The 26,453-nt window shown below is 45.1% G+C and overlaps 1 protein-coding gene across 10 annotated transcripts in view; it reads right to left on the bottom strand.

The window, feature by feature from the left end:
• Positions 1-26,453, bottom strand: part of HUWE1 (HECT, UBA and WWE domain containing E3 ubiquitin protein ligase 1) — a 179,190-nt gene that overhangs the window by 117,724 nt on the left and 35,013 nt on the right. For all 10 annotated transcript variants that reach the window (XM_075668491.1, XM_075668500.1, XM_075668495.1 and 7 more), the window contains exons 12-23: positions 23,186-23,247; positions 19,621-19,709; positions 17,717-17,797; positions 16,184-16,269; positions 14,878-14,979; positions 14,231-14,376; positions 11,652-11,758; positions 11,228-11,329; positions 8,247-8,327; positions 5,926-6,032; positions 3,064-3,180; positions 2,126-2,278 (exon numbers count right to left, since the gene is read on the bottom strand). In XM_075668491.1, coding sequence (XP_075524606.1) covers positions 2,126-2,278; positions 3,064-3,180; positions 5,926-6,032; positions 8,247-8,327; positions 11,228-11,329; positions 11,652-11,758; positions 14,231-14,376; positions 14,878-14,979; positions 16,184-16,269; positions 17,717-17,797; positions 19,621-19,709; positions 23,186-23,247 — 1,233 coding nt within the window. The remainder of the gene's footprint in view (positions 1-2,125; positions 2,279-3,063; positions 3,181-5,925; positions 6,033-8,246; positions 8,328-11,227; positions 11,330-11,651; positions 11,759-14,230; positions 14,377-14,877; positions 14,980-16,183; positions 16,270-17,716; positions 17,798-19,620; positions 19,710-23,185; positions 23,248-26,453) is intronic.

Here is a 26,453-nt window from a genome sequence, read left to right as displayed (position 1 = left end):
CAATAAATATGACTCGTCCTCTGCCGGGAACAGAGGACGAGTTCGAATTCTCAGATTATTGAACGAGGGTTGAATGAATGAGGTTTTACTATATAAAATCCATATGTAAAATGCTTGCAACATCAACATTAATTGTTTCTTTGATTGATTGGATTATTGCACAGTGACATATCATTCAGATATTTACTTTCCCTGGTCTCATGAAATCCAAAGTAACTTATCAGACAATGAAGAGCCCTGAAAAAGCTAGTTTGCCCACTTGCTCATTTTTCTAGCACAATTTTTAGGTGGCTAACATAGTAAAACCTCGCAATATGTGTTTGCCCCATGCATTTCCCCAGTTGCTGAAGACTCCCTTCACTGAAGACTCGCGATGCTTAAGGAGGAACGCTGGTCTTAAAAAGCGAAGAATCATAAGCAGCAGTTATTGTACAACTGCTGCTTATGTATTGTATGGAATGCAAAGTGCAACTGTTATCTAATCATACGGCAAGAAACAGAGGGTGATTATTGCAAGGATCAGATAAGCTGGCATGTGAGCCAGTGATCGGATTGCGTTGGACTGTAAAACTTGTCAACAGGTTGTGCAATTATATATTGCGTTGGCAGTTTAGCGAATGCATAGCAAAGCCCTATGTCATGGACTCATGGACTACGTGATGACACAGATATTCCGTGCATGCCGTTTTATTTAGCAAACTATACAGGACCATAGATATGCACCGGCACATGTACCCAAGGCTCCTTGTGCAGCCACGAGTTCTTGCACTTTGGACCCCATTGTGAGATTAGGCTTACCTATAATGTCCCCATTAGTGGAGACCGCACATTCGCAGCACTTAGAAACACGAATGATGCGGGACAGTGTCCGTGGCTTACAGTTCGTGTTCAACCCAGCATGGGTCAAATGTGCGTGCCCTCGACCATGCCAAGTTTTCCGGTGCGAATTTCATTTTCACACTCCCGAAAACAAACGTATTAACATACGAGCAGGGGATCTGCTCAATTTCATAAAACAAGGACTAATACAAGTGCCTTCACGAGAAATTTTCATTTTGTTACCTCTCGGGACGCTGGAACAGGCACATAACTGGTAAATGTAGTTTCTCATGCTAATTCTAGGCCCTGTATATGGCTTTAGAAAGAGCTTTGGCAAGGTTTCTTGAAGAGTACAGTCACATATTTAGTATCACTATTTTGAATTGAATTCTGGGATTTTACGTGCCAAAACCACGATTTGATTGAACCACGCCGTAGTGGGGGACTCCGCATTAATTTTGACCCCCAGAGGGTTTTAACATGCCCCCAATGCACGGGACAAGGGTGTTTTGCATTTCACCCCTATAAAAATGTGACTTCTGCAGCTGAGATTTGATCTCGTAACCTCATGCTTAGCAGTGCAACACCATAGCCGCTAAGCCACAGGAGCGTGTAGCATGACCATTCTCGCAAAGACTAGAGCTACAAAACAATGTCAAAACCGCTGTTGCTGCATTTCACTAAAGTTAGAGTTGTCTAAAACATCAAATGCGTTTTTCTCAGTTTGATGATTTTACACACCACACTCAGTCTAACGGGTATTTTTCTATGTTGATGGTGTTGAGCGACTGACAAATCTGGTGTCGGTGCATTTATACTGTGATGACCAAGGGAGATGCTACTTATTTTACTATAGGATTACTTCACAAATTAGAATCAGAAATTGTTACAAGCGAAAATTATGAGAAATATTCATAGTAAAGGTTGCTGGGTTTATTACCTACAGCATGCTTTCAAATAAAGAAAGAAAACAAAGTAAGTCTTTAGCATTGGGGTCATGCAATTTTTTTTTTTTTTTTTTAGCCAGATGAAATTGCTAAAAAGCCGTATGAGAAATATGCATCAAATCAAACATTCGAATGTCCCTACTTTTTGAACAAGTGCAGCCATCAAAAAAAAAAACTAATCATGGATTTCAAATCACTGTGAAAAACTGATAAACAAACTTCATTTAGATTGAACCACAAATATAAAAAAAATTCTTAAAACCCACGTGCTTATTATCAGCATGTTCTGCATGCGGCCCTCAGTTCATGTGGTCCCCTAAAACATACACAAGGGGTTCAACGGCATGAAGAAGCCTCACTTTGATGATAGCTGCAGTGGCATCCACTCGCAGACTCGGCTGATGCCTCATGAGTTCGTCCATGGCATTACCCAGGTTGGATGCTGTGTCCCCCATTGGGTCTGACGAACGGCGCCGACGCATGGCGGCCAGGTAGTCTGGTGACAGTAGAACCTGAGGGTGTAAAACGAGGCACACTCAGGAATAGTCACAACACACATCGCATGAAGCCCAAGCCATGCTACCACATAACAGACTAACAGATGGCACATCCATCCTTCGATAACAAGATCCTTGAGCATGAGCCTTTGGCTGGACCACACCAATACCCGAACACAAAAGCCGACATAAAACGTGTTGTCAAAAAAATCCCAGAAGTCCTAATATAATATAATATTTGGGGTTTTACGTGCCAAAACCACTTTCTGATTATGAGGCACGCCGTAGTGGAGGACTCCGGAAATTTTGACCACCTGGGGTTCTTTAACGTGCACCTAAATCTAAGCACACTGGTGTTTTCGCATTTCGCCCCCATCGAAATGCGGCCGCCGTGGCCGGGATTCAATCCCGCGACCTCGTGCTCAGCAGCCCAGCACCATAGCCACTGAGCAACCACGGCGGGTCTCAGAAGTCCTCAATGGATTAAGTTCATTCACCAAATAGCCCATAGCAAGGCTCATAAAAACCAACACACTGGAAGTTGCATGATAGAACAGGAGATAGGCTAAGGGCAAGTCAAAACAGTAATTGCAGTTCGCCAAGGCCATGCTGATGCACATTACCGCTGGCAAACCCAAGCAAACATTTACATGATCTACTTTCCCCATCACCTCGTGGCTCCTTTTGCTTATTGGGACTGTTTAGTCAAAATAAACATACAAACAACTTTAGCCTACATGACATTCTAAGTAACAAAAGCCATTCAAATGAGCCCTAATGGAACACAAAGAGACACTCACCTTGAAGAGTCGTTCAAACGGTCGACAGGCAACAAAAGCTTGCAAACCCCGGGCATTGAGGCACAATGCACTGAACACATTGGGTAGGGATGCTAGGACTTCCCTAGTTGCTGGTACCTGCCATAGTGCAAGAGAGCGCGACAGGGTTAGTGAAAAATAAAGCCTAACAATCAAACAAAAGTGACAACACAAACAAGACAGCAGAGAGACGTAGCATTTCACTGCCACTAGGCCATTCGCCTACTGCCTTGGCCATCTGCTACCTCAGCATGTGCTAGCTGAACTGTAATACACAAGATGACGTTCAGCAGACTCACATTTAATGTTTGCCTTTCCCACACAGCTTGCACATCTCCTGTCGTTCAGCTTCCCCGCGCTACATACATGCAATAGTGGAAGTCATTTCGTAGTTGCGTAGCTGTGACGAGAGTTAGCACAAGTATTTCGATGTGAACAGCATGTGATGGCATGGACAACTTGGGTGCAAGTGGAACCTGGTTCCTTCTCTTTGGCTTCGAGACATCAGCATCCATAGATTGACCACACTCAGTGGTGTTGTTTGGTCTAACCAGCAGAAGGCTTCCTTCCCTTCAGCTTCAAAGCATTGGTGAACATAATTGCTCCAACATTTGTAAGAGTGCATCTGTGAATGACTTAGGCCTCTATTGATGTCTGGCCCCATGTGTGAATATTCACTCGGTAAACTGGAATGGCGAGTCGTGCTTCAACGAGAAGAACTGTTCCTCCTATGTACAGCAGTGAACAAAAAGATACAATATTTTGCATTTTGAGTGCGCTGAGCTAAGCTTCTCAAAGCTGACGCTGAATTATGTCAGACGGCTAACCTAGTAACGTAGATATGCTCTGCCATGTTAAGTTATTCACACAGCATAGCCCACGGTGCACACAACTTGCGTATTCCAAGGATGTATCACACGGAAACCATATGCATTAACCAGTATGTGACAATATCTGTGTACTGGTACGAGAAATTTTAGTAAGTATAGAGGTTGGCCAAGTGAAATGCTTGGCATGCTACTGCAGGTTTACCATTTATCACTGGAGATTACAGGAGAGAAAAGAAGAAGAAAAAAGCGCTCACACACACACACACACACGCACGCACGCACGCACGCACGCACGCGCGCACACACACACACACACACACACACACACACACACACACACACACACACACACACACACACACACAGACACACACAGACACACACAGACACACACAGACACACACAGACACACACAGACACACACAGACACACACAGACACACAGACACACACAGACACACACTGGCACACAAACTTGAAAATGTAGGCAACAGTGAGCATCATGAAATGAACAGTGGAAAGTGGAGCTCTATGGCACTGTCGATAAACATGTTATCCCTCTCCTTTTCACTGCAACAGCGCACATCCTACTTGACATTATCTAAGAAAAAAGAAGCAACTGATCGCTTGCAAATGCAGGTCAATTAATCTTTCACACAAAGCCACAATATCACACCTTTTTGTTCACTGCTGTATATCAGCTAGCTGGCACTGTTGCATAATATGCCAACATGCACCTGGTGCTGCTTATCTGGCACACAGACAAAGCTGACAGACACAGGCCGAAAGCAGCAAAGGGACAGTGGCAGCAGTATACTGTAACTTTCTAATAAGGCAATGCTGCCTCGAGCGGGAACAGAAAAAGTACACAGGGTGAACACAGGACATGATGCTTCAAGCTAGTAACATCATGTGGTCAACATCGGAGTCTTCTGAATCCCCCACAACCTGACGGACTATTTCCTCGTCAGTCAGTTCTGCGCAGAAGTCGAGCTTGTTGTCAGCGTCAGCAAACTGTTCAAAAGTTATTTCCGTGGGTATGGAAACCCCAGCAGAATGGAGGTCGTTGATCACGTCGCCCGACGGTAGTGCTTTCTGCGCTTCGATGCCTTCGGCGAGGACGACGAAGACGGAGTGGGGGTCATCTAAGGCAAGCGAAATCCTCAAGTTGCGAACAGTGGTGTTCGCTGACGAGCGTCAAAGCACCTAGGCCTGGCGTCGCAGAGCACACTTGACACAACAGCACAACCACACACCACACTAGCCAAAACGTGGCCTGTGCAAACAAACAAAATGGCGCTGCTCCGGAAACTCCGCCGGAGGCAGAAGTGCGGTGATGAGCATAGCCAGCGTGGCCAGACCAAATCAGTGTGTGACGGCAAGATCCAGCTAGTTGTGGTTCAAAGCGGTGATATCCTTCGGCTGCAAGTCGATTTCCTTCGCAAGGGCACTGCGCGAGGAGCCAAAGGACCTTCCGTCCGTCAAAAAGTCCGGAAAATTGGACGGCGGGGGGTTCGAACGTCCGAAACTTCAGATGTCCTTATACATTGATTCTACAGGGCTCGTGGCGGTGCCACAAAGAAGGCCGAAGTATCAGGCTTGTACGAAAATTTGGGCGTCCGAAAATTCAGTCATTGACTATACTTTACGTGTGTCCACAGAGATACCAACAAGGTCTTCTTTACTGAACACATGTCCTCCTTTACACGAAATCAAAGGATAGCAATTTTTTTCTAGAACAAAGGCTGCCCTGCACGAAAAGCGATAAGAACTGAAGTTCCAGGGTCGTACTATGTATGAAATGTTTTCATTTTTCTTGCCTTTTGGCATTGGTTTGCATGGAATCATGCCTCGGTTATTGCCAGTATCAGCCGTTGCGACAGGCAGTGAGAAATGAATGGAATCAACATACCTGCCCTTTTGGCATTTTTTCACTACTACACCGTGCGCAATGCGTCCTTGGTTAAAACGGAGCACTTGAAACCACAAACCAAGATCACAAAAGCGAGACCCACCTCTTTCACTAGAAGGGCATGGAGAACAACATCTGTGAGGCCATTGTCCTGCAGCGAGGACAGGAGTGACGGTTCCTGGAAGACATACACTGTGACCACGTCGGTGGCTGCAATGAAAGTGGTTGAAATTGATAAGCATTGCCGTTCCTTTTCAAAATGCACGAGGTGAAACGGCGCCAGGATGAGACGACAAGATGAGATTGAACAGACAGGGTGGACTTTATCCAACTCTTTAGAGAGGCAAAAAAAATCCCAAACAGTCACTGCCGACTGATTATACAGTGAAATCTTGATGTAATAAACTTCAGGGAACTGTGGCAAATTGTTCGTTATTTTGAAAGGTCATTACAGCGAAAGCCCCAAAATTAACCACCATCATCATCAGCAGCAGCCTCTTTTATGTCCGCTGCAGGACGAAGGCCTCTCCTCGCGATCTCCAATTACCCCTGTCCTGCGCCAGCCGATTCCAACTAGCACCCGCAAATTGCCTAATTTCGTCACACCACCTAGTCTTCTGTCGTCTACTGCGCTTGGCTCCCCTTGGTACCCATTCTGTCACCCTAATGGTCCAACGGTTATTTACTCTACGCGTTACATAATCTGCCCAGCGCCATTTTTTTCTCTTCATGTCAATTAACCATTCCGCCCATAAACTCATCAGTTCATCAGTTGTCACTATATGAGCTATCCATGAAAATGTCACTGTTGGCTCTCGGTCCGCGCTGTTGCTATTTTCCATAGATTCCGCCACCACGCACCAATGAAGCACCATATAATAAGAGTGGTGCACACAAGACAGACACTGACGCCGAGAAGTCCACCAACAAAAGAGAACTTCCATGTCACCTTTAAAGCACAATGTTACTTGTCATTTGTTTGTTTTTCACATTCCATGCCATGAAAACCACAACTGTCTCACTGGAGGTAGACACCTGGACAATTCCAAAGTGAAAGCGTGCGTAAATGTCACTATCAGGAAAGTGCGAAGTGCAAACATGTGGCATCCCCACGAGGAGTATGGAGGTTACATTTGTCCGTGCACATAGCTAATATGGCCGCAGAAAGAAGCGCAAAAGAAAGTTGTAAAAAGCGAGAGACGCGCCTCTGTTGCTAGGTAACACTTGTCTGGGTGGAGCATGTGCTCCCAAAACCTGATGCGCCATCGCCTCCGCGATTGATCCGGCTGCCCTGAAGGATACATGAAAATCTAAGTATCCCCAGGTTTTGGAATATTAATTCGTAGCAGTGAGTTGTTAACATGACACAGAGACAGAATAACGATTGTTATTCTGAAAAGTTTCGTATTCTGATGTTCGTAGTACTGAGGTACATTTACACTGAAACTAAGCAGCCAGCATGGAATATCTGAAAAGTGGTATTCGCATTAACGAGGTTTCACTGCATTCAGATGAACTGGAGTTGGACAGGAGCTTGAAAATTTAACATTAATCTGAAGAGGTAAGCAAAATAAACCATGGCGAAATTTCAAGACTTGCTACAGTCATGCACAACGTTGACCGCAAATATTTTGCAACAGTTGCAACATTTTACACCCGTAACGCCCAACATCTCGCTCGTGCTTCAACGGGTTTGATACATTACTATTTCTATATATGCATAGGAAGCTTATTGCACAGCGCATAGTTGCACATTATGTATGTTGGAGCCGCTTTTCAGCTATGGACAGTGCAGAAAATAGATTACTTATTAGTAACTACTGCACAAATAAAGCTTTAACTCAACGTTTCATTGCCCCTGAACAAACGTACTCTTCATATATGAAAAATAACGGAAAACAAGTTGTTCTAATTCTCCTTCGTGAAGAACAGTGTTTGGGCATTACAGGTATACAAAGGTGCAATTACTGCAGGCCCATTCAAACATTAGGCTGTTAGGTTTATGAAGAACGGTAAAATTTGCATGCATTCCCTAGCTAGCATGCTAATGCTCATCCAAAAAATTAAAATCAAGTTTTGGGGCTATACATGCCAAAATCGCGATCGGATTATGATGCATGGTGTAGTGAGTAACTTAAGATTTTGACTACCTAGGTTCGTTTAACATGCAGCCAATGCATAGTGCCCACAGGCATTTCTGCATTTCGCCCCCATCAAAATGCGGCCACTGCGGCCGAGATTTGGTCCCCTGAGACCTCATGCTTTGCAGCCCAGCGCCATAGCTGCTAAGCCACCACTATTGCTGATCTAGTGATGCCCATCTGGTCACTTTCCTAAGTACTCCTTTGTGGAAAGAACTTTCCTCGGATCCAACAGCTGCTGGAAGGACAGGAATTTGGTAGGAAAAACAAAACAAGCACTCACCTAATAGGAACAAAGACGGACCATAGTACTCCGAGTTGCTAATGATGTGCTTCAACGAACGTGGCAAGGAGCCATCCATCACTGGGCGCAAAAAAAAAAAAACATACGAGAACAATGCAGCATCAGAAATCCCTCAAGTACACACACAGCAATTGGTAGTACCGTAAAACCTTGTTTTAACAAAATTGAAGGAAGAGTCGAAATTACTTGGTTATATCCATTACTGGATGTACTGCAATGCAAGTCCTTAAGGATTTAAGGGGAGCCGCTTACTCCATCATATCCATTAATTCATTGTAGCCTGTTTCATTAAACGAGGTTTGACTGTATTAGTATAGGTTGCTTTTGGCCCCATGCTTTTCCTGGCTTGTTTATCAACTTCAAGCAGTTGGAAGTGACAAAAAATTGGGCCTCTCCAGTTTCCCGAGGGGCCCGACATTGAGACGGTACAGTGCATGACAGTTCTGACCAAAATTAACCCCACACTTCTATGGCAACCAGCACTGAAAAGAATCAATGAAAGAAATGGCAGCAGCAGATGTCTGTCCATTTTAGATCAAACAGCGCATGTCAAGACAGTGACTAGCATCAGCACTGCTCGGTTACTGACAAAAATCTTCCCTTTTATTCCTGGCTGGTACTTGCTGCTTAATTGGAACGGAAGAGCATGTATCACAGGAAATATTGCATTACACAAATGACACCACGAACTGCTACCTCTGGAAAAAGCATATATGTGTGCAAGCAGTTTATTTGGAATAGCCATTTACAGCTTTTTGCCTTCATTATGCAACATTCCCTAAGTTACTGTCATCATCACTACGTGGCAGCAAGCACTTAAAGCAGTCCTGAACCCCTCCTCTTGGTGAAAGAACAGTCCGCAGATGGCAGAAGCTGCTAACATCTCAGTCAAATTTTGCAGTTGTGCACAGCACACGGAGCTCAGAGGTAGAGCGCGAAGTCACCTTTTTATCAAATACAGTCACCGACCGATTTTCCGGACTCCGAAAATTCGGACATGCTCGATTATTTGGTCTGCTTCGTGGCACCGCCATTCTCCCCATAGACCATCATGTATAACAACTGCCGAAAGTTCGGACACCTTGCAACCCCTCATACGATTTTTCGGACACTCCTTGAGCCAACTCGATCGAGAGCATCATGCACCGACTCTGACCGGTGCATGGTTTGACTTGCTGAACGCCATTTTTGTTTTGAACGGAGCCTCCTTGCTGCCCCACGAAGTGGCGCTACTGCAAATCGCGCTCATCATCATCGTTTCTGGCTGGTTCGATTGAGTGTTTGCTTTGTGCGCTGTGTCGAGGTTCCGGTGATCCAACGCGGCATATGGAAACATCACTTCAAGTGTCTAATGGCACCGACAGTGCCCGCGCAGACTGCGCTGGGGAATGCCGACAAGCGGGTGCCGGGAGGCCCAAGATTTGTAGCCTTCCGATGTGCTCCCTACTGATGCGGAAAATGTTCTACCGAGACCTGAGCAGTGGTTGCTTTGCGACTCCGGACACCGTCTCATTTGACAGTTTCACAGGTGCTGACACTGCTGTACTGACATGCGCAGAACTCGACGACGGTGAGATCATTCGTCAGGTTTCTGCTGCACCGCCGAGTCGGAAGATGACGCACCATGTGCTACGCTGCCATCGCATGCGGAGCGTGTACAAGCAGTGACTGTGCTTTCAGCAGCCTTCAGTGACCGTACGACCCTCTCCGAGATTCAGGCTTATCTGATTGCGCGTAAACGGAACAGCGTGCAACGGCGCATTCACGATTTCTTCAAGCCTACTGCCGAGCACAAATAAGTGTGTGGAAATAAAGGATTTCATTTTTTTTTCTTGATCTGCTTTTTCGGACACCTGTTTATTCAGACATTTCCGCAGTCCCGGTGAGGCCCGAATAAACGGTCGGTGACTGTACTCTTTTTTTCAAACGATGCCTTCTCCTGGCTCATTTCGAAGCAGCTGGCAGCTTGCTTATGTCATCATATGCAAGATTCCCATAGATTCCCATTAGAGTCAATGTATAAGAATGTCTAAAATGTCGGACACAAAACAGCATGCCATCCGATTTTCCAGGCTTTGTGCCAAACGGCATCACCATTTTTATTATCTCGCAGCTTCGCACCGGTGGTCTCACAAGCAGATTTGTTTGCAGTCGTAGCCACCACAACGGTAATGCTAGGTCTAGCTACTTCGACGTTCGCTACCAAGTTCGGTGAAACTATCCGCCGCTGTTAGCAATGGCACCAACTCCACCCTTGTAATCATCGTCAATGGATTCGATGCTTGGAAAGCACGACGCATTGCATAATGCCAGTTCCCAAAAGTCAGTTCCACCTCAATACAGCATTGTTACGCGGTGAAGCATACCAAGAGTGTTAAGGAACCGCGGTGAACCATACCAAGAGTGTTAAAGAGTAAATGTCCCTAATTGTACCCAAATTCCCTAATTATACATGTGTGCACCTGCCCTCTCCTATCACAATATGAGCACTAGTACATGTAATAAGTGTACTGGCAGGCCTTAAGAGCTATTTCGGACGTGCCTGTGGCGATTTGAGCCCTTGAGAGCAGTAAAAGGCATGCATTCATTTTTTGGGACTGCCAGATTTTTCTGACGTTTTCGCGGGCTTAGCGAGTCTGAAAAATCGGACGTTAGCTGTAGTCTATTTGAACCTCAAATTCATTTCTCAATTTCAATAAAAAGTATGTTAAGGCCCCTTTAAAGCAAGTGTCAATGGAACTCCTTCAGTGAAATTCACCTGGCGCAGCTCCTTCGAGGCCAGGCTAATTTAATGTAACCCTAGCGGGAGCAAGGGCTTTATAAACTTTACAACACAAAAAAGCCTGACCTTCACCGCCTCTTGATTTACAGAAAGAAACAGAGCTCAGGACCTGATTACCAGAGAATTGCTTTTTTCACAGATTACATAAGCCAGAAGCACAAAAAAAGAAAACGCTCACAATGCCGTATGCTGTCTGCAAACGATGGGTCCTGGATCGCCTTCTTGAGAAAGTTGAGCATCGACTTGAGAAGGGCTGCCCGCTGAGGGAAGCACTGAAGGCCTGGAAAAGACAGGACTGATGTTTAGAAAAAGAAGTTGCTCAGATTTCCCATTATGAGTGACAGCCAATGTTGGCATAGGCATTAAGCAGCACATTCAGAGTGCAGCATAGAAAGCATTGCGCATAGGCAGAATCTATCGTGTGGGCAAAAGTAATCAAGTGACACAAAATTAAAGAGAAAGCTTTCTTTTCGTACACCAAAATGACATTGGGTTTGAGATGGGGTCGCATGGCAAAAAAGATCATACATGCATATTATGGCAATGACGATCATGGCAATCACACTTAAGCAACAATTTCACTGCATTTAGTGAGATCTTACCTCTGCGGATTTCCGGTTCCTCGTCTGCATCGCTGGATGCAATGGCTGATGTTGGCAATGCACCTTCAATGCTGTCAACACCAACATCACCCCTGGCTGATGTGGAGCTGCACAAAAAAGTCACTAATGAAGACCCACATGCACAAAGGTCGAAACAAAACATTGCCACGTCATTCAGATAGCACCAACTCGTGAACACTCCCTATAAAACCCTGCCTAGCAAGTTCCCGCAATTTGGCGATGCATTCTGGCGACATTCTCAGACAATCGCTTTCGGAGATACAGTTCAATCTCGATAACTTGAATTCGAAGGGGCCCGAAAATTTGTTAGAATGAAACAGAGTTCGAATTAAAGGAGGGCTTTTACATGCAGCACTGTGTTAGGTGGCGCATGTGTATTGTGCTAACAGACAAGTGAGCGCCAAGTTCTGGAAGTGTAGCTTCAAGCCAGTGCGACATGCGACTGCCGTGAAGCCACACTTATAAGAGCACTGCCATGAAGCCACACTTATAAGAGCACTGTAATGAAGCCACACTTCTAAGAGCACTGCCATGAAGCCACACTTCCAAGAGCACTGCCATGAAGCCACACTTCCAAGAGCACTGCCATGAAGCCACACTTCCAAGAGCACTGCCATGAAGCCACACTTCTAAGAGCACTGCCATGAAGCCACACTTCTAAGAGCACTGCCATGAAGCCATACTTCTAAGAGCACTGCCATGAAGCCATACTTCTAAGAGCACTGCCATGAAGCCATACTTCTAAGAGCACTGCCATGAAGCCATACTTCTAAGAGCACTTCCATGAAGCCACACTTCTAGGCAAAAGTTTCACTGCTGTGAAGCTGCACCTAGAGGAATAATTCCTACAGAAACTGCACCCAGAATTTACAGTTAAATGTTTTTGATGTGAATAAAGCACTCGAAGATATGGCACTTTCAATGGGAGCAGCAGCTGGCGCGCGGCTTTGCCGTCGGGCTCAAACAGACGCCACACAAGTGGGCGCGCTGCTGAGAGCACCGTAGGTGGCGCAGGGTGTTCGAATTAACTGGCGCAACTGTTCACTTGTCCGAATTACCAAGCATTTTCACAGATTGAAATACACTTAATTTTTACAGGGCCACAGCATCAATTCAAATAAACCGGGAGTTCAAAATAATGAGGTTCTACTATATCACTTTCATTGTGCACCGATTGGCTGGTTGAGCAAAACACGAGTAAAACTGCGAGAATCGTCTAGCATGCCGTGTGCTAAGCCACGGAGAGGTTTTAAAGTTCTGGCAGTAGAAATAATTTTATAAATTTCCAGTAAATTGCAGTTGGATAATATCTTGTCAATAAGCACTTATACAAGAAGTACGAGCAATAATGGCACAATTATGAGTGCCAATGCATGCGATGAAGATCGGACAGCGTGGCTCACGGCTTCTACGACACTGTTACGAGAAGTACCAATTGACTCGTGTAAGGCCTGCACTTCTGTCCCCAATTATTTTACAGGATGCGGGCAATCGGTGCCGCAGTGTTAAGGCTGCTCATTAAAGCCTAAAACTGGGCTCAGTCTGCTATGGAGAATAATGCAATCGCTAGGAGCCAGCTAGGAACACCTTTATTCAGTCGCCTTCAACGCTTCTGTTGCCCTCATCTCTGGTCCCGAATGAAGCCATGCACCGTACGTTCAGGATAAATTATAACTCCCCTTAAGAACTTCTCAAAGCGCAACAAAAAGAGGAGACACATAGAAATGACAGGACAAGGCACTCAAACACTTCTACATACCTCACTCTTTTATTGCACTATAGGAAGTTCTTAAAATCAATGTCAACAAAACTAGCCTGTTTGTCCATCTTGCTGCATGGATGGAGCACACTTCCTGCAGTGGTATCAAATTAATATGTCAGAAAGCACAATGCAGCTAAACCTGCAAAACAACTTGCCTCAGCACAGACGATATATTTGAAGCCTGCTGGACCTATGCCATCTATGTCACGTGATCAAGATCTGGTGAGATACTGTGACCACAACGATGCCATTCCTGGCAGATCAGTAACTAGTGCCATCTAGTAGCAGCTTGTGGAAACTTTCCAGCATGTAAATGTGACCTCCGAGATTCCCCTTTGCCGCAATCTGAGACGACGCACACAGGTACACGTGTGATGCTTAGTTTAGAACTTCCACATTTCCGCACTCCAAAGTAGGGCTATGGGCCTCACACGATGGCGGGCTTTACACAAGTAAATACGGTATTTACAAGGCAGTAGCAGGATGACTCCCTTTATCACAAAAACTTGGCATACAACCCAACCTTTAGAGCAGCTCAGGCATTCAGTCGCATCAACATCCTTGTCTACATCGCTCTGCTAAGAGTATTATAATGGTCTTAGAGTACCGTGACAATACCAACTTTTCTACAAGCTGCCATAACAAGTAAGGCAGCTAACATTCCAAATCAGACGACACACAGCAAGAAAGCATGGAGATAAAACAGCATTCCCTTGCACTAGGATGGTGCATCTGTCATGTCCCTTTCACCTGGACACTGCAACTTCATTCCACAAGGAAGAACAAATCTACTCACGCCACTGGCTCACTCCGTGGTGACTGGTCCACTTCCATCGGCGTGGGCTCCTGGGCTGCGTTCTCATCCGTTGAGGCGACAGATGGCTCCCGGTGACGTGGCCGGATGGCGAATGGCTGTTCCTTTCTACAGTGCTCCACTTCCAGCTGTGCACACAAACGTTGAAGGTCAAGGACTGAGCGCAGGGAACGAGGTTAGCAACCCATCCCATCTTCGTATGAAATGTAATTCTGTTAACATTAAAGGACGTCAACCTTATAAACGGAGTCATTGAGCAGTACTAGACATTCCAAGAGTTGGATGCTATACTTTCCTACCCTGCGCCACCCCAGCTCAATAAAAATTTTAGTACTCATCTGTCTTTAAATGTAGAGGCTTGACTATGACAGCTACTTGCTAACAACGCAGTAGAAATTTGATGCTTTAATACCTGTGATCAATAAAAAAAACATGTCTCCCCTGCAAGCAGTCAGTAGAATCAGACTCCCACTGTAAACTAGTAGCAAGCACTAAGCATTTAAAATGTTGTGGAACATTACAAAGCAACTTCCACGTGCACCACCTACAGTTAGTATATTAACCAGACAAGTAAATAAACCTGCGAGTTGTGCTATCTTGGTCTGTCGTGCCTTGACAGGCCGACCTACCTCAAGTCGGCGGATGAAGCTGTTGAGGCCACCGTGAGCCTGGAAAGTCTGCATGTCCAGGCCCGTGATGAGGTCTATGACACGCACTGCCCGAGTGACAAACTGCAAAAGAAAACAATGTCGCACAACCGCATTTTCATCATTCCAAAGCACTTGAGCGCATGGAATGCATTTGCTTCTGAAAAGTGTATCAAGGAAACAACTCTGGCAGCTAACACACTTGTTTTGCCTCTCGGCACCTGTGAACAGCAGTCAAGTGGACTGCTGTTCAGTAAAGCGAGTGCTAATACTGAATGACTGAAATGGGCTTTAACGCATTTGAGTATACAGTAAAACCTCGATAATTTGAAGGCCATCGGACGAAGAAAATTCTTCAAACTAAGGGTATTCTTGAATAAACCAAAATTAAGAAAGAAAAGAAAGAAAACAAGCAAGAACTTGCCACAAAAAGAAATCTTTATTTTACATACCCGAGAAAGATTGATGCAACCACTGATGCGGGATTGCATCAATGATTACTGCCCCAGCTGCCATGTTCTCCAGCTGACTCACAACATGTGGCATATAAACATCACCACTTCTGCACTCAACATAGCTGCAAACGGACACTGCAGACTGTGTTCGCGGAATCGATAACTGCCGCTAAAGCAGGTGCGCAGGTGCACGACTCCAAAAATTCAGACTTGATGGATATTCTGGACTTCATAAATGCACCATCAAGGTTCCCTTTGAGCTAATGCATTGTTGCGACTGATTTCTTGCATGAATCGAGTCCCCAAAGTTCGATTTTCCTAATAAAATTGCTCATTCTAAGCCATGCTAAGCGTTCCTCAAGACCGCCATGTTGGATTTTTCACTGGCTTGGCTTTTAAAGGCCCCCACTCAATGGCCTCCAAGTTTAGGAGGCGCATGAAATCAAAAATAAAGAGCAACCACCATTCTCCAGTGTTGGAGGCCATGCCTGCTCTTCCTTTGCTGACAATATGCTCCAGGGCACGGCACTTCTTTCTTTTTTTGAGCCAGCACTATCGTCATAATAACTTAATGCGTCCATTCACACTTTTCTCACCATTCTGTTGTCCAACACAATGTGGGTTTTGCAAGATACACGCCGACAAGGAAGGAAGGCATGGACAACACGAGCACAACCCGCAATGTGCGCTTGTTTGAAATGTTTCAATTCAGTCTGCTCGTTCCCTTGGTTTCATTGAAGCCCCGCATGCTTGACAAAGCCAACTCTCTCCCTCGACCACTACTGCTTGAGCCGTGCATCCACACCTGTCAAGGCAGAACGGAAAAGACTCACCGTTATGTGCTCCGGCTCTGTGCCGTGCCAGCCAATCACTTTCAGGAGAGATTCCACCATTCCACAGGACACCAACGCTTCCCCACCTGCGCAAGCACAAGCAAGAGCCTCTGAAGTCTTGTGCAATGGGCACAAAATAAGCACAGCGATACCGTATTTACACGATTGTAAGTCGACCCCTTTTTTTAAACTTGAAAGTCTGAAGTTGAGGGGTCGACTTACAATCGAAACCAAAACATGGCCCCGCCAAAAAAAGCGATACCAATGGGAGCTACAACGTACTTACAATTTTATGTTTGCTCTATGGCCCTACCCGTATCTTTTTGCTATCCCGCGTGTTTGTTTGCTTTTCGGAAGGGTTTTTCAACATTTTGAGAGTCTTACAGTGCATGCAACTCATGAGGGGGGGAGGGGTGTCGATAGTTGATGGAAGCGCCACTGTTCCCATTTGTGGCAGCACCCTTAGAACGGCGGACGACCACTAGTAAAGACGAGTAGTACAGTAACCATGTCAGCTACTAATAAAATTTCGTTATCGAATGCGCCCTCGGGTATGTTTTTTTTTTTTTTCCGGTCAAGCGATATGGGGGGGTCGACTTACATTCGAGTCGACTTACAATCGTGTAAATACGGTAGCTGGCAGAGTGCTTCTTACAAAGCGGCTTTGCGCACGTCTTCAGCTACCACCGCAGTCCTTGAAGGGTTTTCCAGTATTAGGACCATTTAGTAGGACAATAGGATTTTATGTAACATGTGCAAGAAGCAATTCAAATTGATTGACTTACTGATTTAATTTAGCCCAGACAATGTTCTCAAAATGTTGAAACTCTGGCTCCTTTTGGAATGTAATGTAATCCCTGTTTATAAAGCTGTTCACTAGTCCTCAGTAGTGCTGTCCAAATGGCACCACTAGAAGCCAGCAAAGAAACTTCAAGCCAGCCTTTCACTTTGGATCGTTTCTGGCTTGCAGAGATTCCAGACTTAGCAATGCTGATGTTTATGGTATTATCAGGAGTGCAATTTACTAAACAAAAATAACATTATTCTTCAGTGCCCATTTCAGTGTGCACCTACTCTCACACACATGAGCATTTCATGTCCATGACATCAGTTTGATTGCTGTTCCACATCACCACTGCCTGGTTTTACTGCTTTAGTAACTGGCCTTACAATGTGCAGATGGTGAAACAGCTCGAAGCCACCTTGCACTCTTTCCTGTGTCATACAACTAGGGTAGTTTTCTCCCAGCCTGTCCAAGTTAAAAAAACATTGGCTGGTTGCAAATCACCTGTCAGATTCACTCAATATGTAATGCTAAATCTTATACATGAAGCTTTTGAGCCATGTCCTCATAAACCAGGTTGGTAGTTCGAGTTTAACATCTGCTAAAAATCATCAGCCTATATTTGAGTCTGCGTATACAGCAGCATGTACAAAAATATCATGTGCTCACAGATAGGAGCAGACAAATGCCATCTACAGCTGTATCAATGTGCACAGATACATTTCAAGAGCCTTGTCAACCCCACTTACCACTTTCATAGCTGGCCAAGTGGTACAGGAACGAAAATAGTGCCGTGGCAAAGGGCAAGGGAAACGGGTCGGCACCAGGTTCTGCAATGAGAAAAAAAAATAAACAACGTTTAAAAACTTGATTTCACATTTTTGAAACATTGCGTTCAAATTTACTGTGAATGTGACTGAACAACGACAAGCAGCAAATCAGTACAGCATGAGCTCATTATTGGTAATTTTTTAGGTAGCCGCCATGGTCACAAGTGGCACTAGCCTGCATCCCCAGGGCTACGTTTGGTGCATTTACATAAACACCCAAGTCAGTTGATAAAACAACAGCCACAGCAGTGATCGACTGGCAGAGCATCACAACAATCAAACAAAGGTTGTCGATTTGGCTGCTGCAGCAAGCAAGTTGTTTTTTTTTCTTCTAACATCATTTCCCCTTTCATTAACAATAAAAAACCTTATCACAAATTTAACCGTTGCTCATCCTCTATTTTGACAATTGACGTTGAATAAAGGTAGCCAATTTCCCCTGCGCTTCCTCAGCTTCAACTGTATCTGCTTCATAGAAGTTTTACCAAAAATCAGAAGCCCTCGTTTCCAGATTAATTTCTTAGCTTTGAGAAGCCTTTATGAAGTGAGAAATAAGTAATAAAATACTGATAGGGTAACCTGTCAGTATTTTATTACTGACACATTAAGTCACATTAAACTCTAAGATACCTTCATTATACCCAATACTTGTAACTAGCATATGCAATAAAAAACAGATTTTTTGGATGCCCACTTTTCCAGGCATGCCAGATAATTTGAACACCTCTGTATACCCCTAGAGCCAATGCACAAGAACATCTGAAATTTAGGACGCAAAAACTCTCCGCTATCCGGTTTTCCACATTGTGCTTGACAGCAGGTGCAAAACGACATTACTGGAAGCCCCTGCTGTTGCCATTTTTATTATCCGACAGCCCAAAATCAGTGGTCTCCTTTGGCAATCCACTGGCAGCCGTAGCCACCACCACGGCAACGTTAGGCCCAGTTGCTTTAACATTCGGTACCAAGCTTCCTGCTGTTCGGTGCCGTGTTTTGCATTGAAAGAATTCGCCACTGTCAGCAATGGTGCCAGTTCCGCATTTGTAGTTCTCACTGATCGCTTTGACACACAGAATGCACAACTCATTGCACAATGACGAATCCCAGAAGTCAGCTTCGCCGCAATACAGTGTTACACAGTGAAACATACGCGATGTATTGCGGTAAAACATACTAAGAGTGGAAAGGGGCAACTATCCCAGGACACAATATTTATTGCTCAATTACACACGCATGACTGCCGTCTCCTTTCACAGTTCTGCCTAATTGTACTGGCAGGCCTTCAATGCCACTTCGAATGTCCCAATGCCGATTTGAACCCTTGGAAGCAGTAAAAGGTATGTATTCATGTTTTTGGACTGCCAGATTTCTCCAACATTTCTGCGGCCCCTAGGGAGTCCGAAAAATTGGACTGTATTCGATACACTTAACAAGAAAAAATTTACTTTGCTATATCCTATAATCCATTATGCCCAAGTTCATTCTATCAAGGCTCTACTGCATAACCCGCACTTTCCATGTTGGTTTGACTGCAATACCAGTGATGCACACAGACGCTAGTGCCAGATTACACTCTGGTGCTCATAATTACGAAGCTCTATGCCCTTCAACTAGTAGGCAATACTGGCACGCCAACAATTACACAAAACATTGTTTCATATCAACATTGTTTTTAATATGTTTACAGTTGCGCTGTCAAATGATTTGCAGTGTGCTGCAATTTCATTTGGCAGCTAGTGCACATGGCCTCGTGGAGCTCCCTCCAAAGAAGGATCACTCACCCGGGTGGTGCTATGAGGGAAAGACATGAAATGCACCCTCACCTGTGAGCGACTGAATGCAGCTCCTGACGAGCACGGGGAGGAAGCCGTGGTACGACGCTGCACCTGTCGCATCCACGATGGCGCCAAGCCTGGATGGAGAACACAAGGCAGACGTGTCAGCTTTTCATAGCATAGAGAGTTGGATGGGGTGGGCACTATGATTTTGATCAGCATTTGGAGACTCAAAGGGGTCCAATTCCATAAATGAAGAAAGCAAACTGACTAATAGAACGGATACTGGCAGTTATATTCGGTGGAGGGTAGATGTAAGCACACTAAAAAGGATATGGGCACGGGAGAGTAGTCAAGTAACGGGCAATGAAGTTAGGAAATTTGTCGGCACATGGAGGGCAGGATTGGCACAACACAGTAGCAATTAAAACAGCAGCACTATGACGTTTTTCATACTACAATATACTTACAGTGCAGCACAAAAAGGGACATCTGCTGTTGGAACGCCATAACTGTCTCAGTTAAAGCATACATCTGAACTATTCAAGCCTTCAGCACTTGGCCCCATTTTCAGGGAGTCTTTCTCCGAATTACTGACCACACGCAATGCTGTGTTGCTTCAGTGATCGGACAATTACTGGCGTATTCTTGCACATGCGGCTGATGCACAGCTCTAACAGTCACAAAAGCTACAGCAACAGCCTAGGGATGCAGACAGTTGTACATTTAATCCTTACATAAAGGTTCTTTAATTATTACGCTTCAAGCTGTTACACAACACCTACGCCAAATTTAAGAGTTCCACGAACTACAGGTGTCTTTCTTTCACCCCATCTCCAGAGAAAGTACAATGAGAAAGCGCCGAGATTCAGAATTACTGTCTCAATATGAGGCTTACCGTACAAAGCACTGGATACAACAGAGTTCTAGCATTGATTTCTATTACCCTTACCATCAGACCTTCTTTGCATGCTATAGTTCATTCGCACCAAACATTAAAGGCGCATGCGTGCTGCATGGCACGTAATACGGAGTAGTTCCAACCCTGGACTGTGCCAGCAGGTGGATGGAATAATAAGGTACTGCATATCTACCAAGCTAAAACATCAAAATAACAGCGGCTTATTTTACAGCACTCAAATTACAGTTCCTTCAATACTCTAAATCAGACCATAAAAGTAAAATGCATCATTAGGATTTTGCAATAAATAGTGGCAAATAACCTCCCACATCAGGCCTGGAAACAGGCCCTTCGCATCTCATCGCATGTCAACATATATGGGAAGATGGCAATTACGCAACAAATTTACAACTCAGGTGAAATTTTTATCGTAACAAATAAAATGTCTTAATACATACCCCATCAGGCCAACCTGTTTGGATGCTGAGAAACCAAGGGTCTAGCTAAGCCCCATTAACGAGAGCCAAACTTTGCCCGTACCGTCAAAGAGAGTTTGCCCTGAAAACACCGCAACAGCAGTGACTGCCGCGGAACTCTGCAAGCGCTTTCTGTTACAGCTAGCTTTTGCCAAAATTGACGACGAATACTAAGGATAACGATGAACAACAAAGTTGTTGGGACAAAATAGCATTAAACAGTGCAAACCAATGAACATGGAATAGACAGCCGGCTGCTTATCAAACTACACTCAGTGAGCACGCCAAAATCCTGGTGTTAGAGGGACACTAAGAAAAAAAATAATAAAATGGAGGGAAAGATCACTTTAAACTGATACATTATTCATTAAAAACTACAGTCACTGACCGATAATTCAGACTCGACGGGGGCCACCAGAGTTTGAATAATCCGAAACACCAGATTCGGGCAAAAAATAAGTGACTGTTCCACAAGTGGCCAAAAAGGGTGTGAAGTGCCATATTCTCGGATCGTCGTTTTCGTGGTGTACCTTCAATTTCCCGTGGACAGTGCAAGACACATTGTCGTCTACACGCGACGGCATTCTTGGCAAAGTGCCAAGCACACTACCTTATCACAGTGCAGAAACACTGCTGCCGTCGCGCATCTGGTGTCAGTCACGCGAAATATCGTGCAAATGAAAGCATCTTCAAAAGTGACCTACGAATACAGCCCGAGATGGTGAACACATAGCTGAGCACACATACGCTTGTGCCTTTGGCCTAGACATTCAGTGGCTGCGATTTTCTAGCAATGCCTCTTATGCTCCTACTTTGATGATTTTTGCGTTTCGTCACTGGTCAGAGTGATGCACCGCACACATTATCCAACGGCATGAGCCAGCCATGAGCGGCACTCAAGAGTGGCATAAATTGAGCTGAAGGCACTGCTGCAAAATCATGGCCGGTAACTCGACCATTGTCACGCTGTCACTACAAACAGAAATAAGTACAGTCAATGCATGCACCTAATTCTCATTGGAGACTGCTGGATCGCCTGGGCTTCGCTAGTTTCGGTTTCAAGAAGGCACCAGTGACATGGCCAATAACCATGAAGCGACACATCCGAATGAAAATATCGCTAGTTCTGCTAAACTTGGTGACCAAATTAGTACACAGTCAGAGTCTGAATTATCGCATGACATGCTGTAAGGTGCCCGAAATTTTGGTTGTCCTTATACATTAGGTCCATTGTGGTGATGCTGCACAGCTGTCCGAATGATCAAGCATGTCTGAATTATTGGCCAGCGACTACTCCTTAATTACGTGCAAATAGGTTGATTATTAGGAGAGAAAATGAAAGTCAAAGATCCATTTTTTTTTTTTTCACGCCAGAACTCTAGTACCAGTATGTCAGTGTGCCGTCACGGATTTTAAAGCATTTTTTCATATTTAGGCCATTGCGGAGCAATGAAGGTTCTCGAAACTCTCCAGGTTCAGTCCTCGAGTTCTTTAGAGGACAATATTACAGTGTCCAGCTTGTATTCTAATAAATATAATAGGCCCGAGCAGGCACCCTCACACGACTGGCAGATGCAGAAATTACATGGCAGCGTCGACACCCTTCTTTCGTTTTTGTGCCTTTTCTGGCTTACCAAGCCTGTTCTAACAGTTGACGTGGCTTTTATGGTGTTATAGTTGGGTAATTTACTCTTGCAGGTCAAGTAATTTCTTTTTAGTGTCTTTTTAAAAATGTCGCTAAACGAATACAACGAAAGTAAATCTAGAGTGTTTCTTGCCAATACCAGCATGTAACGAATACATGCTTGTAATAAATATTGGACATAACGGACATATTTTCTTGTCAGATGCGGCTTCATTATGGCAAGGCTCTACAGTATGACACGTTTAAAGTACACAGTCTCTCTCACTAAACCATGCAACTTGGCAGGCATGCAACATCAAAGAGGAAAACAGTGCAGCTGGCCAACTACCACCATAATCCTTCAGGCAAAGAGGAGCAAGAAAGAAAAAAAAAGCATGCTAACAGACCAACCTGAAGTAGATCTTCAAATCTATGCTGGACAAGCCAGTATGATAGAAAAAAGAAAGAAAAGCAAGACAAAAGAAAACAAAGGGGAGAAAGAAAGACAAGAGAAACTCAAGTCATCACACCAGGCAACAAGAGAGGCCAAGCAAAAACAAACCACGCAACATGCAGTCATGCAAGCACACTGAAATAACTGCGAGTGCTTACTTTGGATTACGGTCTAGGTGAATGATAGAGGTCAGCGTTCTTAGAGAAGCAGCCTTGATTTCCTGGAAGAGAAAAATTATTACAATTCCCTTTCTTAGACATCAATTTACCACACTACACCAATATGCAAGAAAGCTCGACATTTCACATGAGGCTTTCAATAAGAAAAGGCTATGTTGTGCTCCATCAGCCTAAAGTGAAACATGGATGAGAAGAACTGGATCACAGCACATGTTAGTATGTAACGCACAATTACACGGGAGTCAGATGTGAAATTGCTCGATAGCCCGTTTCTAAGCTTGGTGCCGTCCCAAAGGTATGTTTTCGAGATTTAATAAGACCACAGTTCTAAATTCATGTGAACTTGAAAACACAGCAATGCATATATATCACAACCCAAATGCTAATCAAATGCCCTTCCTAATGTCCAATAAAATGAAGTTTTAATCACTATTGAACAACTACCTGTTTCTATTTGGTATACAGCCTGAAGTGGTGCTTCCCGCTGGACAACTAAAGAAAAAAGTTTGGCTAGTTGGTGCTGTTGCCTTTGCTGTGAAAATGTATAGCTGAAACAAAATTAATGTAAAAAAGGCCACTCTGTCCTGTGCCCTCTCTCGTTAACACATTTTTTTTTCAATGCTACAAACTATGCCGTAGGAAAAGCTTCCAGCTGTATAGTCGAACCCGGCTACAGTCGCCGACTGATTTTCCGGACTCCGAAAATTCGGACATGCCCGATTATTCGGTCAGCTTCGCGGCACCACCATTCTCCCCATAGACCATAACGTATAACCACTGCGAAAAGTTCGAACACCTTGCAACCTCTCGTCCGATTTTTCGGACACTCCTTAAGGCAACTTGATCGAGAGCACCATGCACCGAGACTCTGACCGGTGCATGGTTCGAGTTGCTGAACGCCATTTTTGTTTTGAACAGAGCCTCCTTGCTGCCCCACAAAGTCGCGCTACTGGAAATCCCCGTTCATCATCATTGTTTCTGCCTGGTTCGATAGAGTGGCTCTACAGCAGTTCCGGTTTCAGCTTAGTAAGCCGTGTCAAGACAATCCAGCAGCTGATTTGTTTGTTCGTGCACAACACTGCGAGTAGGCCACGTTTTTTGTTTGTGCGACTGGTGTTTGCTTTGTGTGCTGTGTCGAGGTTCCGGCGTTCCAACACGGCCAAACGAAAACATCGCGTCAAGTGTCTAATGGCGCCGACAGTGCCCGCGCAGACTGCGCTGGGGAATGCCGGCAAGCGGGTGCCGGGAGGCCTAAGATTTGTCGCCTTCCAATGTGCTCCCTACTGACGCGGAAAATGTTCTGCCGAGACGTGGACAGTGGTTGCATTGCGGTTCCAGACACCGTCTCATTTGAAAGTTTCACAGGTGCTGACACTGCTGTACTGACATGCGCAGAACTCGACGACAACGAGATCGTTCGTCAGGTTTCTGCTGCACCACCGGACGATGACTCCGAGTCGAAAGATGGCGCACCATGTGCTAAGCTGTTGTCGCATGCGGAACGTGTACAAGCAGTGACTGTGCTTTCAGCCGCCTATAGTGACCCTACGACCCTCTCAGAGATTCAGGCTTATCTGATTGCGCGTAAACGGAACAGCGTGCAACGGCGCATTCACGATTTCTTCAGGCCTACTGCCGAGCCCGAATAAGTGCTTGGAAATAAAGGATTTCATTTTTTTTTCTTAATCTGCTTTTTCAGACACCTGTTTATTCGGACATTTCCGCAGTCCCCGTGAGGTCCGAATAAACGGTCGGCGACTGTATATCGAACTTGCAAAGAAACGCCTATCAGTTCAATATAGAGCACAATTCGATATAAGCCTGCCAAAGAATTGGATGTCATAAGAGCACATAACATTTATAAGATCGCTTTATTGATGAAACTAGCTTAGCTTTGTATAAAATAGCCCTGTACTTCCTTCTGCATGGGAAATCTCCCTGCCTGCGACGCACACACTTCGCTACATCGCCTAAAGAATCGGAGCAGCTGAGGCTGCAACCTTTCGCATTCGCGCAGAAGCACCAAACTCGTGCAAGCGCACCAATCACTTCGGAGGATGTGGGCAAAGGACCATCGTTGCTTTCCTTATTGTGCCCACTCACTTGTGCTTGGTACGATGTCAGCAATGTAGTCTTCGCTTTCGGGCTCTCCCGTGTCGCAACACCATCATCTGCACTCACAAACTCTACTGTTGATTCGTCAACGGCTTCCGGAAATATTGACAGCTCGCTCCAAACTTTGGCAACACAAGCAACGGCTTCATTGCGCTCATCAGAATTTAAGAGGGTTCACGGAAGCCGGCATGTCTGAAGCAATTTCGGATGAACCACTTGTACACGGCTGTGTGTACATGTTGGGTGCCACGAGCACCGGGTCACGAGTTTGCTTTAGCCCTAGTCTCCCCCCTATTCTTCAAGATCGTGCTGAGAATGCTCCTCGGAATCTTGCACACTGCGGGGACATCCGACTTCTCACCGTGTTCGACCCAATTTATGATTTCAAGCTTCACGACAAAAGGCAAATTCTGCCGCTTCATCATGGCAACACTGCGGGAGAAGGCCCACAAGGCACAAACACAATGAACCAGAAAAGCAGCGAGACAATTCGCATTTGCGCCATCTTGCACGACGAGAGCACAAGAGCCTCTGATTGGCTGTTGAAGCAAGCGCTGTGGACGGGCGAAGATCATTTTTTGCAGGGGGATCTCGACAGCTTGCTCGACGCAGCGCGGTCACAGTAGGGAAAGTGGGTGGATGGAGCCACACCGCCGGGTTTCCTCACGGCCGCGAGGGAAAGCCAACTTCTGGAGGCACTTTTGCGCCGCTCATCGTTCGATATCCTCCCGAGTTCCGGCTATGGGCCATTTGTCCAATATATTGGACATCAAATATTCCGCCCCTACCCAGGCCGCAGCATGTTTTAGCCTGTAAAACCGAATTGTCTAATATTTTAGACACCTACTAGCTCCACCTATAAAGTTTTGTTGAAAATGCATTAGTAGTTTGGCCACCAGGGGTGTTTGCAATGGCGGCATTCAGCAGCACGGCTTTCTATGGCGACTGCCGAAAAAGTAAGTTCTATTTCTCATACTTTATCGCTCGTTCTTTTTCTGTGATGAAATTTTGATTAATGAACAGATTTTGCACTTTTGAAGCCATTTTCAATATTAAATTTGCCCTTTGCTGCTGCATACCCACTACCCCAAAAATGGCCGGGTAGAGTTCTAGTGTCCAGTATATTGGACAT

This window comes from Dermacentor variabilis, chromosome 9 (assembly GCF_050947875.1).
Source record: "Dermacentor variabilis isolate Ectoservices chromosome 9, ASM5094787v1, whole genome shotgun sequence".
In the NCBI taxonomy this organism is placed as follows: Eukaryota; Metazoa; Arthropoda; class Arachnida; order Ixodida; family Ixodidae; genus Dermacentor; species Dermacentor variabilis.
This window is presented reverse-complemented; position numbering and strand designations above follow the sequence as displayed.